At 58.0% G+C, this 14,694-nt stretch overlaps 1 protein-coding gene across 1 annotated transcript in view; it reads left to right on the top strand.

Annotated features, from left to right (window-relative positions):
* The first annotated feature begins 4,803 nt into the window (after positions 1 to 4,803).
* The window catches only part of FGF18 (fibroblast growth factor 18), a 30,256-nt gene continuing 20,365 nt past the window's right edge, over positions 4,804 to 14,694 (top strand). Inside the window, exons 1-2 of the mRNA XM_079145434.1 lie at positions 4,804 to 4,942; positions 5,083 to 5,119. Of these exons, the coding sequence (XP_079001560.1) occupies positions 4,911 to 4,942; positions 5,083 to 5,119 (69 nt within the window). The 5' untranslated portion in view covers positions 4,804 to 4,910. The remainder of the gene's footprint in view (positions 4,943 to 5,082; positions 5,120 to 14,694) is intronic.

The following is a 14,694-nucleotide window of genomic DNA, read 5'->3' as shown; positions in this document are numbered from 1 at the left end:
GCAAGTAAGCCAGATTCCCCACTTTGAGAAAAATGTGTAAATGTTTGGTTCTTTTACCAATTATAATGCCTTGTCTTAATCTTTGAAAGGAACCAGTGAGTTTATCCTGCATAGATTATTTGTTCAATCTACTGTCAAGTTTTGGTGCTAAAATTGCTCTTTTTGTCCCCTTTTGCCATCACAGACCTTGGCAGAGTTAGCAGGAGTTAGATTTGCTCCACACTGTCCTTGCTTGATTGCTCATTACTAGGTTCCATTAAGTCCCTTATCCAGTGCTGTACCCTGAATGTCTGAGAGTTCGTGTGTAAAAGGTGACCCTTCCATAACTGCAGTCAGTTAACAGGTTTGGTCACTGGCTTACTTGTTAGTGTGACAAGATGTCCCAGATTAGATTCTTCATGTTCATTTTCTTAGGCTTGGAATGTGCTGTTTGTCTACTTTAAAAAATAGCATTAGGATCCTAGTTGAGTTGCTTAATACTGGGTTCTGGTTAGCAGGCTGTGATTTGGAGAAGCAAGGGAGAAAGTCGTAGGAGCACAGAGAGGGCCATTGGTGCACCAGTTGGTTGAAGTCAAGCTTCAGGTTATGTAAAGGCAGATCCTGGGTGAAACCTGCAGAGCTTTACCTTCAGTCTCAGCCAGAGAACAGGCTAGATTGTGTAAATGGCCAATAGCAAGAAATGTCTTACTTGGAGAAGCTACCAACCGATTTTTAAGTCAAAAATTCTAGTCAGATACTACTAGTTCAATGAGCAGTAAGCACTGTCTAGGGCATGGGGTATTTGTTCAGAATTGGCCATGAAGAAAAGCTGAGGGTCACAGATGTATTGGGTCAAAGATAGTGGTCTGGATTCTAGGGTTAAAGTTACAAAGTCTGGCTACCCTCTAGCCAGTTCTGCACCCAAGTGCTGGTCCTCCTTGACTCACTGACTTGGCAGTAGAGGTCCGGACCTGTGATGTCATGACAGATTTCAAGTTCCTCTGTGCTAAGGGGCTTCTTGATCTGTTGGAGACATCCTGTGTTCTTGGCAAGAACTTCTCCAGCTTTGTCTCAGTGTCTGTCTCCTGAATCAGCAGGTTTTCTCAGATGGAGAAGTTGCTGTGTGGCAGAAGGCTGTGCTCTCTGGTTTGCTTTCACACTTGCAGAAGGCTTAGGGGGCCTAACCATGAAGACACACCCTCCCAAAGTTCTAGGTGCTTAGGGATTTGTAAGAAAAGCCACTTACATTCTCTACTTCCCTGACTACCATAGAGCTGGAGTCGAATGCAGGTGGGCAGGGCCACACAAAGCTAGCCACCTGGTCCACCTACCACACTTGCCTAGAGTGGACTGGGGACTTCAGTGATCCCCTTGCTGCCACTTTAAACTGTTCTTCGTTTTTTTCCTTAGTAACTGATGGAGTAGCTAGATTTTGATCTTTGGCTTCCAAGCCCTCTAGATGAATTGTTAAGTGGCACATCCTTACCATGAAATCCCAACGAGTGGATGCAACAGCTGCAAATCTCAACAACATACTGTGTGGTTCCATTCATGTGAAATTGGAACAGGGACCAGGGTGGGAAAGTGGCCTGAGATGATGGGTATTTGTAGAAATCTCAACTCTCTTAAAACACACAGTAAGAATACTGTACAGTAAACGAATGTGGGGCGCTTCCTTCCCTCTGAGGGTCTGATCACTAGGCATCATTAAGTACTGGCCTGTTTACACTGTCATTCTCCTGGCTATTCCTACCTGTTGCCCAGCCTTTTCTATCCCAGGCACTTGACGTCTTTTCCCTGGAGTGTTCCTTTGCATATCTGTCTATCTTTGTGTCTTAGCTTACATATTAGAGGCCTTTGGACCACTGCAGTTCCTGCATCTCATCACATTAGTTTCTTTTGGAGCACTGATAACAAGCTAGAATTTATCTAGTAGCAGCTAAATGCTTTTTTACTGCAACCAGGACTAATGACATAGTACTAAGAGCCCTATAAATGGTGATGGAATCAATCAACTACCAAATTAGCTATACATATGTATGCTAAATGCCATGTGAACACATCAAATCCAGATAGGATCCATTTAAGATATGCATATGGCAAGTAGGTTATTGCTAGGGTGCCACTACACCTGTGTGAAAAGTTTGAAAATGAATGGTGGAAAAAAGGAATAAACTAAATTGGAGTCAAGATTCTGGTTAGGTGCTGCTTCAACTCTAAATTAGAAATAGTCTTCCCCACTTGAAATTGTGGAGATAACTTAAAACCAGAATTATTAGTTAAAAATGGCTAAAACATTTGGAATCTTAGTATATGCCAGCATAATTTCATTCATCCTCTGACCTGGTGAAAGTTGTGTTCTGAGCCATATTCTGTAGACAAGGATGCAGTCTCCGATTGCTTGCTGGAGGTGATGGGAACAACATTCAAATCCAGGACCTGGGACTATGCTACTGGGAACTGCTGTCTGGACGTATTTGTGTGGTAGAGGAAGAAGGACAAATAGTTGAGAAAGATCACGGAACCTTTTAGGACAATAGTTTTGTACTCCTTCCATTAAAACTTGACAATATTAGTAGTAGTACAGTCTGGAAGTATGAGTCTTAGCCATAAGTTACTAAACAGGTCTTGGGAGGCCAGAACTAAACCTTGACTCGGATATTTCCTAATAAAACATCAAAGATGATGGTAATGGCTCAGGTCCAGTGGGAGCATTTCTGTCTCCGGGTCTTTTGTTTTTTTCCTTTTGGTACTTGGGTGAAACCCAGGGGTGTTTAGCCACTAAGCACACTTGTGGCCTTTTAAAATTTTGAGACAGGGTCTCCCTAGGTTGTCCAGACTGATCTGGAACTTCTGATCCTCTGCGTCAGCCTCCTGGTGGGTCATTTCATCCTGTCTGGATTGGTTTATCTCCAGAACTTGGGACGTTAGTAATTTCTCAAGTCCAGTTCTGGCAGAACGACTGCATAAATTCAGCCCAGCAACTTGCAAGGACTTTTGGCATTCCCTTGGTACCTGGTGTTATAAAGTTTTTCTGTACTTGACTAGAGTGCTGTTTAGAATAGCCTCAGTATTGAAAAGGAACTTAAAGTAACTTGCAGGGAGGCCTGATATTTGGAACACAGTATACTGATATTCAGCCCTGTGGCTTCAGGAAACAGCACTGCTTGACAGCACCTACCTAGTTTTTTGTGCTTGAGTGAAGATGGAACTCTCAACCACAAGGCTTTTAACCACGCAGTCCAAATTCTTGAGTTCTTCCTTTTGAGCTTGTTCTCTAGTGTCTTTCCCACTGTGACCTGTTTTATTTTTCCTAGTCAGGTCTTGGTGACTGCAAACTCTAAAGGGGGTGTGAGGCAGACTTGTAACAGGAACAGCTACATTTGGGGTTTAGTGGGCACCGGCCGAACCAATCTTTGGAGAAGGATCCTGCCAAAGGAACCAGGCCGCTTAATAGCACACAAATGGAAGCAAATCAGCCCGTTGGGAAGAGGCTGGAAGAGGGCCTGGAGTGGTCGCTGACCAGAGTCCTGCTGGCTACTCCCTAGCGTGTAGCCCGCACAGACTGGGCTTGCAGTGACGCTCTGGAACCGCTAGGTGGTAGCCATGTGTTTCCAAAGCCAGCTCGCCTACGCGAGAGCCCAGCTGGGATCCCGAGAACCGACCCCCGAGCCCTGGAGGGGGAAGTGGGAGAGACACCCCGGAGCCCTCCCCACTCACGGCGGCAGGGAAAGAAGAGAGGAAGGCGGCTCACTTAGCGTGGGCTTTCCGCCGGGAGGGTGGCTGGGAAACCACGGTCTTGTGTGGACTCCGGGCGGTGAAAGCGACCTCCCTCAAGTGGAGCCGCCCCGGGGGCTGGGCCTGACCCGCCCTCTCCCGGCTCCCCACTCAAACGCTGGTGGGTGTGAGTGCGAACGGCGAGTGTGGGCGAGTGAGGAGGCTCCGCACCTAGCTGCCTTCTTGGGAACCGCCGCCTGACCGCTTCTGCCAACGTTTGCGCTGTGGCGCGGGTCACTGCGCCCAGCTGCAAAGCTCCGACGGCTTCCAGCGCTCACCCGCTCCAGCCTCTCCGGTTCTGCCCCTTCGGAGCTGCGGGTGCCGTCGCCGAGAGGGAGCACCTCCCCTCCAACCCGGAGCCGCCAGGAGAAGGAGGCGGCGGCGGTGGAGAGGCCGCGGCAGGCAGGCGAGCAGGCAGGGCCGCCTTTGATGTGGGCGCGGCGCACCCAGGCGAGCTGAGCGCCCGTCCGGCCGCGCCCCGAGGGGGGAGCCCCGAGCCCCGCATCCTCATTGTGCCGGCTCGGCCCGGGCCCGCCCCCGGCCCCCCGCCCCCTCGCCGCCCGCGCGTAGAAAACGCCCCGGCCGCCGCCAGTGGTGGGAGGCGGCGATGCGCACGGCCGGAGAGACGCGGAGGAGGAGACATGAGCCGGCGGGCGCCCAGACGGAGCGGCCGTGACGCTCTCGCGCTGCAGCCGCGCGCCCCAGCCCCGGAGCGCTGACCCCTGGCCTCGCGCAGTGCCGCGCCCCGGCCAGAGAGCGTGCCCCAGCTTTTCTCCCGGTCGCGCATGCAGCCCCCGGAGTGAGCCGGGCTCCAGCATTCCGCGGACGCCTGGACGGCTGCCGGCCGCCGGACAGCAGTGAGCAAGCTTCCCCGCACCGACCGGGCGCCCCCTGCACAGCGGCGGCCGCCCCGCAGCCCCCGCGCCAGCCCGGAGGGCGCAGCGCTCGGGAGGAGCCGCGCGGGGCGCTGATGCCGCAGGGCGCGCCGCGGAGCGCCCCGGAGCAGCAGAGTCTGCAGCAGCAGCAGCCGGCGAGGAGGGAGCAGCAGCAGCGGCGGCGGCGGCGGCGGCGGCGGCGGAGGCGCCCGGTCCCGGCCGCGCGGAGCGGACATGTGCAGGCTGGGCTAGGAGCCGCCGCCTCCCCTCCGCCCAGCGATGTATTCAGCGCCCTCCGCCTGCACTTGCCTGTAAGCGCCCGCGCGGGCTGCCCACCCTGCCTGACCGTCCGCCCGCGCCCGCACGTCTGCGCTCCTGACTCCGCCTGGGGTCTCTGTCCGAAACCCCCTCCCTCGAGTCCCACTGACCGCCTCTCCATCTCTCTCCGCAGGTGTTTACACTTCCTGCTGCTGTGCTTCCAGGTACAGGTACGTGGGTCCTGACTGCCCCCCCCCCCCCAGCCTCGCGGCAATGCCGACCCCCCCCCGCCGAGGCCGCGCCCCCTCCGGGTGCCCCACCCTCCTGGGCGCCGAGCCCAGTGCACCTGTTCCCAGGGCGCGAAAGGGCGGTTCCGCGCGCTCCCTGCGCTGCTGGCGGATGGGCCAAGGGCAAGGGACTCCGCTGTCGCTCGCAAGCCGCTGTGGGTTGTCGCAGCGCCTGTCGGCCTCGATTGGGACGAGATCCCGCGGAGCCAGTGGGCTCAGCCCCAGCAACGTGCCTGCCCCCAAGACCGCTGCCCAAAGTCAGCGAGTTGGGACTTAGGGATTTTCTCTGCCAACTGTCCCTTAACATCGCCGCTCGCTCTTTCAAACAAAAAGACTCCTTTCAGTTGAGTGGATTTGGAGTCCAAGGAGAGAGCTGCAGTTGTAAATTACTCTGTGGTTTCAAAGGCGTTTGCATGATGGAGAAGGAGAGCAAGAGCGAGGGCACCGTCGAGAGAGGGAGAGCCAGCGCCGGGTCTGGGTCGCGGCAGGCGCTGGGCGGCGGGCCTGAGGGCGGTTGTCCGCGAGGCCGCTCCGGGACAGGCGGCGCTCCGCACGCCCTGGCCCAAGGTGCTGCAGCCCGCCGCTGGTTCCCGCCTGCTCCGCGTTCACTCTTGCTCTCCGTGAATCAGAAGAGGGCTTGGCGCGCGGCCTGGAAAGCACTTGCTAAAATCTGATCTGTTACTTCAGCAGCTTTCAGACTCGGGAAGGTCTTGGCACGCAGACAGTTGGAACGCGCTGGCTTCCAAAGCCGTGGAAATGAAGGAAAAGGGGGGCGGGAGGGAAGAGGGAGCTGACTTCAGCCCCGATTAGAACCAGACCAGGGCTGCCTCAGCATGGTGGGTGGGGGCAGGGGGAATAGGAAGCCCAGCTGCGGAGCCCCCACCCACCGAGAGCGCAAGGGAGGGGGGTCTAGGGGGAGCTGGACGCTGGCCCAAAGAGGATCATCTGCCCCTTCCCCTCTCCCTTAAAGGCAGGTGTCCCTGCAGGGTTAGGGAAGGTGCGTCGGTCGGGCCTTGTGGCTTCTGGAGATGCCCAAAGACGGCCTCACACTGGGAAAGTGCCGTTCTCTGATTTCTTGTACCAGGAATGTCGTGTGCTGAGTGCTGGTTGGTGAGACTCAGCAGCCACTTGCGGTGGTGCTGGTGGCAGGTCTCTTATCTCCCTTCCTGCTCCTGGGAGAGGACTGGTACCCTTGGGATGGATGTGAACTGGGGGCAGCCAGTTGGGGCCGCAGGGGGGAGGCTGGAAGGGTGGTTGGAGGGCCAGACTGATGGGTTCTTTCCTCCTGTTGGCCAGGCTGGGGTCCCCAGTGACTCCTTGAATCAATACAACTGGAGTCAGTAACTTAAGACTGGCTGTTTGCCAAAGCAGATGTGACCCTGTGTGGTGGTGGGGGTGGGGGACCGGGTGGGGAATGGTTGGTGTCAGAGAGTGAGAGGCCAGTGCCAGGCATGGCCTGCCTGGTCTGCAGCTGAGTCCCCAAGCAGAGGGCAGGCCCAGGGTCACTGCGGAGGTCTGCCTATCTGGCCTGGGCAAGAGCTCTTTTCTGGAGTGCCATACCTGGAGCTGTTTGCCAAGGAGAGGGGCCTTGGACACGGGTGCCAAGCTTCAGGGTGCATCCCATTCTTGTTCTTCTTGAATGAGGCCCGGGAGGGGCTGCTGGGTGGTCTTTGTCTTTCTCAAGGGGAGTGTGAGGCAGGGAGCCTTGGCTACATGTCCCACCTCCCCCTCTGGGTTGGAGCTAGAGCCAGCCTCTGAGGAAAGGGCTGGAGGCCTTGGCAGGTGAGGGGCCTCCTCTCCACTCCACTCATCGCGCCCCTCCTGCCTTTGCCCCTTTGTCCCCTCCAGCATCTCCACGTCTAAGCCAAGCCGGCTGGTTCGTGCGCCTTGGAGTACATCTAAGAATGGGATTATGGGGGGAGGGGTGTCCTCGAAACAGTGCACAAAAAATCAGCCCAAGTGTGCTGTGTCTGAAAGAGGGTGCTCAGCACCCACAGATTCCTGAAAGCACCTCAAAGGTAGAGTAGTGGTGCCCTGGGGGCTCAGGTAAGGTTGGCGGGCTCACAGCCCCATTTACATTGCAGGGGCAAAGGTTGTGTGGCCCTTATTTGGTCAAAATGAGGGTGGGCCCCTGTTGGGGGCAGTGGAGGTGGTGTTGGGCGGTGCTGGAGTGTGCACCCCAACAGTGTCTGCCGAGGCCACCAGCCGTGCTGGCAGGTGGGCCAGGCCTGGGCCCCAGCTCCGTCGTGCCCTGTCTGTGGCTCCCTGGGATTCTTAGTTTCATCCTTTGTCAGTGGGTGGCCCTGGGTTGGAATGATATGTGACGGGGTGAGAGCAGTCTTATGACTTCTCATCCCCCAGGAAAGGGGCGCCTGCGTGTCCTGCCCTCCTCTACCTTGCTGTTCTGGGGGCCTGGTCCAGTCTCGGAATGGCTGTCCCACCGCACAGGCCTCAGCCCCAGTCAGAATGGGCTCCCCCCAGCCACGTTTCCCTGAGCACATTCAGTGCCAGACACCGTCCTCGCCACCCTCACCCGAGGCCACCCTGGGAAGCGGGAAGCTGGGAATTTAATAAGATCCCTTCATCCCTTCTCCCCAGGACTTAGGCACTGTGGATAGCTCCAATCGGAAGAATTTTAGAAACGTCCTCGGGAGCAGGTGGCGTGACCAGTAAATTGCTTTTCTGCACTTGGCTGAGCTGTGACAAGGACACGGCCGGGCCTTTCAGGAGGCTCAGCGGCTCCTGCCTGACATGGTCCCCACCGCCAGCGCAGCTAGGTCCCCGCCTTCCCCAGACAAGCCGGGCCTGAGCAGGCGGGGTGGGGGAGGGGGACGCTGCGCTGGTGGTCCCTTGTCCCTCCCAGCCCCTGGTCCTTCCCACTCCGCCACTTCCTCTCTCACCGCGAGAGGTGTTCTAGTCTGGGAGTTTCCTTCCACTTCCTCTCGGTCCCACCACCTGCCACACCAAGCCTCCTCCATGGGCTTTGGACTCTTCCTTTCAGCTGGGCTAGTATGGAGACACCAGGGACAATGTCCTTTGGGGCAAGAGGAAGATGGAAAACTGTCCTATTGGGTGGCACTTTTATTTATTTACTTTTGGCACTTTTAATTTCTTATAGCAGCAGCATCTGCCCATTCAGGCCGGTGTTCACTGGACAGCTGCTTGTGGGGAGTCTGCTTCTTGCTGACCCGAGAATAAGCCCTAGAGGGCAGCTGGCCCCAGCCTCTGCGCCCAGAAGGGAGATGGCCAGGTCTGCAGGAGTTTGTCCACTACCGCTCCCTGCTCTGCGGGACAGGGCACATCTTCCTCCACTAAGGAGATGCCTGTCAGAGTTTCAAAGTGTCTGTGGCCTCGGGCAGCTGTTTCCAATCTTCCAACCACTGTTCAGACAGCGGGGTAGGACGGAGTGATATTCCTACTTCACACTTGGAGAACGCAAGGCAGGGATTTGCTCTGGGTATGGCCGAATCCCAGCCTCTGGATGCCACTATGGCAAGCTGACTTCCAGAGAGACCCCTGGCATTGATCAGAAAGAACACTGTGGGGAAACGGTCCCAGCCGGAAGGCTGAGGGAGGTGATTCTGGGCTTGAGGGCTCTGGACCTTGATACTCCGGGAACTTGCTGCCAAGAGGGTCCCCGAGGTAGAGGTGGGTGTTTTGTGGGGTGGGGTGGGGGCATTCAAGACTCTCCTTCTAGCCTCCTTCCCAGGTGGAGGGGGAGAGAGGCAGGTACACTGCCAGCATTCCAGATGTCCCAATGTGTCACCTGCTTGGCAATAAGAGGTGGATTTAAAAAATTTGTTGTGGTTGGCACGGCCAGCATCAGCAGGCTTGGACGGCGTGGGCAGCCTTCACCCTCCTGGGCAGCTCTGTGGGTGCCCGAGGCTCCCGGAAGGAGGCTGGAGGGGTCAGGGAAGTCCCTCCCCTGCAGGACTTTTTGGCTCTGACCTAGTCCTCTGACAGGAAAACATGGTGTGGAAGGTGGGGGCGCAGGCCCGTCAGGCTGTCGCAGAGAGCAGCAGCCGCCCGTGCCCCCCGCAGGCACGGTGCTCTCAGATGCAGGTGCTTCTCGGGGCGTCTGGGCAGAGCCTCACAACCCGTTGGAAGTAGGGAATTCCAAGGGGAAGGACCAGAGGCCCGGGGGCCATGGTCGCCTGCCTTGGATCCCACAGCCAGCGAGGGCAGAGCTGGATGCTGTCCTGGGACTGCTGGCTCAGGACTTGGACTCATTAAGAGTCGCCAGCCTGGTTCCATGGCTCCGCCTTCTCTTTGCTGTGTGACCTGGTTCAAGTTCCTTTACCTTCCTGGGTCTTAGTTTCTGCATGTGTAAAATGGGGAAAAACAAAGCACAGAAAACGAAATGAAAACCAGCCCTACTTCCCGACTGGAGCCTCTGGCCCTGTCAGCTACAGCCAGTCCTTTCCTAGGGCTGTCGCCTCCTGGGCACTGCGGTGGGGGATCGACTCTGGGCAAGGGCCGCTCCATGGAGCCTCTGTGCTCTGGAGTGTCTGCCGGGACCCTGGGCCGACCCCTGGAGGAGGTGTGCCCAGCCCCTCTGGCTCCGCATGGGCTTTGGCCTGCTGGTGGCACTTTGGGCCTGACTGTGGGGTCTGTCCCAGAACACCAGCAGGTGGGTGGGCCCTAGTCAGGCTCTGCTGTCTCAGGGGCCTTGGTTCAGCCCCATTTAAAACACTGCTGTCTCAAGAACAGGGCCAGAGACCAGCCACACGCCAGCCCTGGCTTTGTCACTGACTTATGAAGTGACCTCCCTCTGAGCCTTGGTTTACCTGCCTGAGTGTCTGCAAGGTGGGTGGTGGCTTCCGAGGTGCTCCAATGCCTGGGCTTGGGTCTCAATCTCAGCTGTGCTGCTTTGCAGCTTATCAGCAAACATCCCCTGATCTCCAGCCTCGGTGCCGTGGTGGTCCCCATCTGCAGAATGGGGTCATGAGAAGCACCTACTCCTTAGGGTCGTTAGGGGTGTTGGAGACAGAGCAGCTAGCACCGCGGCTGACAGTACGTCAGTTATATGCTGTGTGTACACGTCTCAGGTACACAACATGCTAGACAGCCAGCACCTTGCTGGCAGGCCTCCTCCTCCAGGCTTTGGACTCAGGTCTGCATTTAATTGCCATTCCACCACTCACAGGCTGTGTGACTTGGGGCAACATCTTTAACTGCTCTGAGTGTCTGCTGCCTCAGAATATCATAGGGTTAACACTACCACTCCCCAGACCTGTTGGTAGGAGTAATGGAAGCCCAGTCCTGAAACAGGTATGCAGTAGGGGCTCATGTGCGACACTGTTCCTCATTAGCAACCCATGAACTCTTATGGGACACTGCTGTCTGTCTGGCTGGACTGGCTTTGAAGGGTCCAGAGGAGATAACCGGGCTCCCTGGGCGGACACCGGCTGCCTTACCTGCCAGCACCTCCCCCCGCCCCCGGGCTCCCATGCCATCGTACCCTGGAAGCACAGCGCTTTGTCCCTGTCCTCAACCCTGGTATTCTCTGCTAGAACTTACAGGGACAGAAGGCTAGCTCAGGCCTTGGATCCAACCCCCTGGGTCGCTCCCATCTTGGCCCCTCAGTGGCTCTGTGACTGGGCAAATTCAGGGCCTTTCCATTCACATGGCTCCTTGGGGCTGTGGCCAGAGTGGGCTGTGGTCCCCCAGGGGAGCCCTAGGGGCAGTCCCAGGCCCATCGTAAGCGAGAGGTAAACGTGAGCTGTGGTCCTTGCTTGGCTCTGAGGTGTCTTGGGCCTGTGGGGGGCCAGCATGCAGTTCTTGAAGTCCAGGGAGGGCTGACCCTGCCGTGGCACCGTGACGCCTGGTTCCGACTGGTGTGGGGGTGGAGGACCTGGATGAAGCTTCCCTGGCGGCTCTCCAGGTGCCTGGGCACAGGGCATCAGCGCCTCTGCCAGCCCTTGGGATTTAGAAGAGACTAAGGCTGGTGTTGGGGAGCGGGAGCCCACGCAGCTGTGGGCACCGTGCTGAGGGCCTGAAGCCCAGCCACCCCAGAAGGGCTGGCCAGGGCGAGGCCCTGTTGAACCTCCGGCAGGGAAGGCCTGGTGTGGCCCAGGTTCCAAGCCTGTCGGGGGGCACAGGGACGGAGGCGCTGGAACAGACCCTGTGGGCATCGAATGCCAGAATGCAGGGCTTGCTCGTTATCTCAGGCACGAGTGGCAGTTCTCGGCCCCCAGGCTTGAGGGAGGTGGAACTGAAGCCAGCATTGCCTGGAAGCGAAAAGGGAGGAGGAGAAGCAGGCTCAGGGCTTGACAGGTCTGCCCGTCCCCAGGCTGGCTCCAGGCATGGCCGCCTGCCCCGCAGACCCATATGGATGATCTGTAGGAAGAGGCTGATGTATGGGGGGGGAGAGGCTGGTCCTCGGACCCGCCCCCATCCTGCCGCGCCCCGCCATGCTGATGGTGTGGCCCTGCCAATCAATACGTTGATAGCTCTGGGAGCTTAATGGATAGGCTGGGGGTGGGGAAGGGCCCTTTGCAGCCTTGCTTGCTCTCCAGGCTGGCTTGGGTACGGGGAGTGTGACAGGGGAGAAGCCAGACACTTGGGCTGAGGGTGGGGGTGCCCGTCTGAGCCAAGCCAGCCGGGGGCGAGCGGCTGGGTCTCCCCCTCTGCTTTCTGTGCAGGAGCGCCAGCTGCCGGGAGCTTCGTGGGTTTGAGTCAGAGATGGACTCGGACCTTGGCTCTCTCACTTTCCGTGCTACTCTGGCAGGTCCTTTGGCCTCTTTGTGTCTCCGTGTGTCCCCTGGAGCACGGGGATAGCCATCATTCTGACCTGCTTGGATCACATAAGGAGTAAGGACAGTGGCTGGCATATGGGCGTCCTGGGTCCTGGCACGGAGCACAGCCCGGGGAAGCGGAGCCGACGTGAGATTTGCTCTCAACAGCAGTGGTGATGGACAGGTCGCCATGGCTGGCAGCAGCCCCAGGGCCCGAGTCCAGGCTGCTCAAGGAAGAGTTTGGGGAGCCCGAGTGGAGTGGGGAGAGCAGGGGCTCCCATCCCACTCTCTTGCAAGGAGGCGTTCAGGGTCTCCAGCCGTTCTGTGGACAGGCTTCCTCAGCCCTCAACTCGGGCTCTGTTCAGAGCGAGCTGCTGTCCTGGAATGCAGTCACCCCCCCTTATCCTTGGGGGATATGTTCCAAGACCCGCAGTGGAGGACGGCCCCAAACCCCAGGTGCAGGCATTGTGGTCCTGGGACGGTGGACCGACGGCTGAGTCGGCTACGGAGTGACCAACTGGTGGGTAGTGTACATGGTATGGATACGCTGGACAAGCAGGTGGCATGAGGTTTGGTCATGCTACTCAAAATGGCACAGAATGTAAAACGTGAGGAATCGTTTATCTCTGGAATTTCCCATTAAATGCTTTTGGGACTCAGTGAACCAGGGAGACCATGGAGAATGAGATCCAGGACGAGCAGGGAGCTGGGTAGGGAGGAGCCCAGGGGAGCAGGTGGGGCGCAGTGGCGGGCAGCGAGAGCTCGGGGTGCAGGGGGAGCTGGTCCTCTCCTCACTGACTCTGTGACTTAGGACAAGCCATGTCACCGCCCTGAGTCTCATGTTCCCCACCTGTAAAACGGGGATAATAAGCACACCAGCTCCCGGGGCTGCCGTGGCGATTACGGAGGGCCGTCGGCGGAGGGCGGCCCGTGCTCGGCATGTCGCAGCTGTTTAAAGAGCACACGGAAAGGAGACCGAGGTTGCAGTTGTCACTGAGGTTACCCTTCTCCGAGGTCAGTGATACAGACTAACGCTGTTTTTCGCAGGGGAAAGCAGAGTAAGGCAATCAGTGATGCGGCTGGACCGGGCAGCCTGGGGCTGGTAGTGGCCCTGGTGTGGAGCAGGTGATCATGCAGAGTGCGTGTGATGGGGTGCAGGCTGGTGGAGGTGGCACATGGCCTGGGAAGAAGTAGGAAGCCACCGATGTGCCTTTCAGAGCAGTGGCTGAAATCCCCAGCCAGAGGGAGCGCTGGTGGCTTGGACCCCCCGTGGGGTGACACTGTGGTCATCTCTGCAAGGTGGCCAGACCTCTGACCCGGCAGGGGTCCCACCAGCTGCCTAGGGAAGGAGGCTGGTCTTAAGCAGCTGGACGCCTGGATGTTGTCCTGCAGGCGTTGGGAGCCAGGGCGGGGCTCTGGGCAGGGACTGTCTCCCCGCGTGCGGTCCGAGCCACGCTGGGTGAGTTCCCTGCGCCCAGGCTGGCGTCTCCGTATCCTTGGCAGACCTGGGCCCCTGTGGCCTCTGTGCAGTTCCTGGGTTGAGAGTATTTCCACCACCGTCAAAGCCTCAGGCCCAGGGAAGAGGCAGGGGGCTGAAGTTGGAGTCTTGGGCTGCCAGGGGACTGTAGGTCACCCCACGGTGGGAACAGCTACTTCCACGTGTGAGGTGGGGGTGCAGCGGGCCCCAGGCCCCTCCCTCCACCTGTGGGAGTTGTGGAATGGGATTGTTTGCCTGGTGACTTTTTGGCACCCCTGAGGACTATACTCCTGGAGGGTGTGAGCAGGCAGGCGACAGCTCCAACTGTCCGGGGAAGGCCCGTGCTAGGTTCTGCTCCAGCACTGAGGCCAGTGACCTCCACCCAGCTAGTGGACAGGCAAAGGAGCCATCACTGCCTGGAAGCCCTGCATGCCTGTGCTATGGAGGCAGAAGCTGGGGCTCTGCTCGCCTGCCCAGCCCTGTGGCCCTGGGCAGAGGCCTGAGGTCCCTCTGTGAAGAGGCCTCAGCTGCTGGAGTGGTCAAGGGAGTCAGAAGAGAAGCTGTCTGGGGGCTTCTCTGCGGAGGCCAGCAGGGCTCTCTGTAGCCGTAGAACATCCCTTGCAATTCCAATGGCTCAGGAGGCTGAGGCAGGAGGATCACATATTCGAGGCCAGGCTCAGCACTTAGCAAGGTCTTAAGAAACTTAGGGAGACCCAGTCTCAAAATAAAAAATAAAAAGGGGTGGGGATGTGGCACCCCTGGGTTCAATCCCTGGTACCAAAAAAGACAAAACAACAACAAAAGAGCTTCCTTCCCATCCCCCGTGTTGGGCACTCTGTGTGTTTGGGTGGTAAGAAGTAGGGTCACTATTGAGCCCCAGGTGTCCCTCATTTTTGGCCACAGCCATTTGGTAAGCATTTGCTGATGGCCTGCTGGAGGCAGAGCTGAAACCCAGGGGTGAACCAGGCAAGCTTGACCCTGGGGACAGCCGCATGTGCAGCGATCCCCCCCCAGTCTTGGAGGCGGGGGCCAGGCAGGTGCCTGAGGCAGGTGACAGCTAGGCTGAAGGATGCGGGCAGCCCTGAGCCCGCCAGAGGCCCTGCCCAGGAGCCTGGGGGCTCTTGGACCCTGTTTCCAGGAGAGGCCACCCCCACCCCCTCCCTTGGGATTGCTCAGGCCGCAGGGTATGGCTTAAATCAGGAAGCTGGCAAGATGGATTGTTCCCCCCACGTCCTGTGGAAGGGTCACCCTCTAGCCCCTGCTGACCCAGGGTCACCCACGCTGCCTCTGTCCAGTGGGCCAGG

Source organism: Sciurus vulgaris (assembly GCF_902686455.1).
Source record: "Sciurus vulgaris genome assembly, chromosome: 6".
NCBI classification, from domain to species: domain Eukaryota; kingdom Metazoa; phylum Chordata; class Mammalia; order Rodentia; family Sciuridae; genus Sciurus; species Sciurus vulgaris.
Note: the sequence above shows the minus strand (reverse complement) of the source record. Positions and strands in the feature narration are given on the sequence as shown.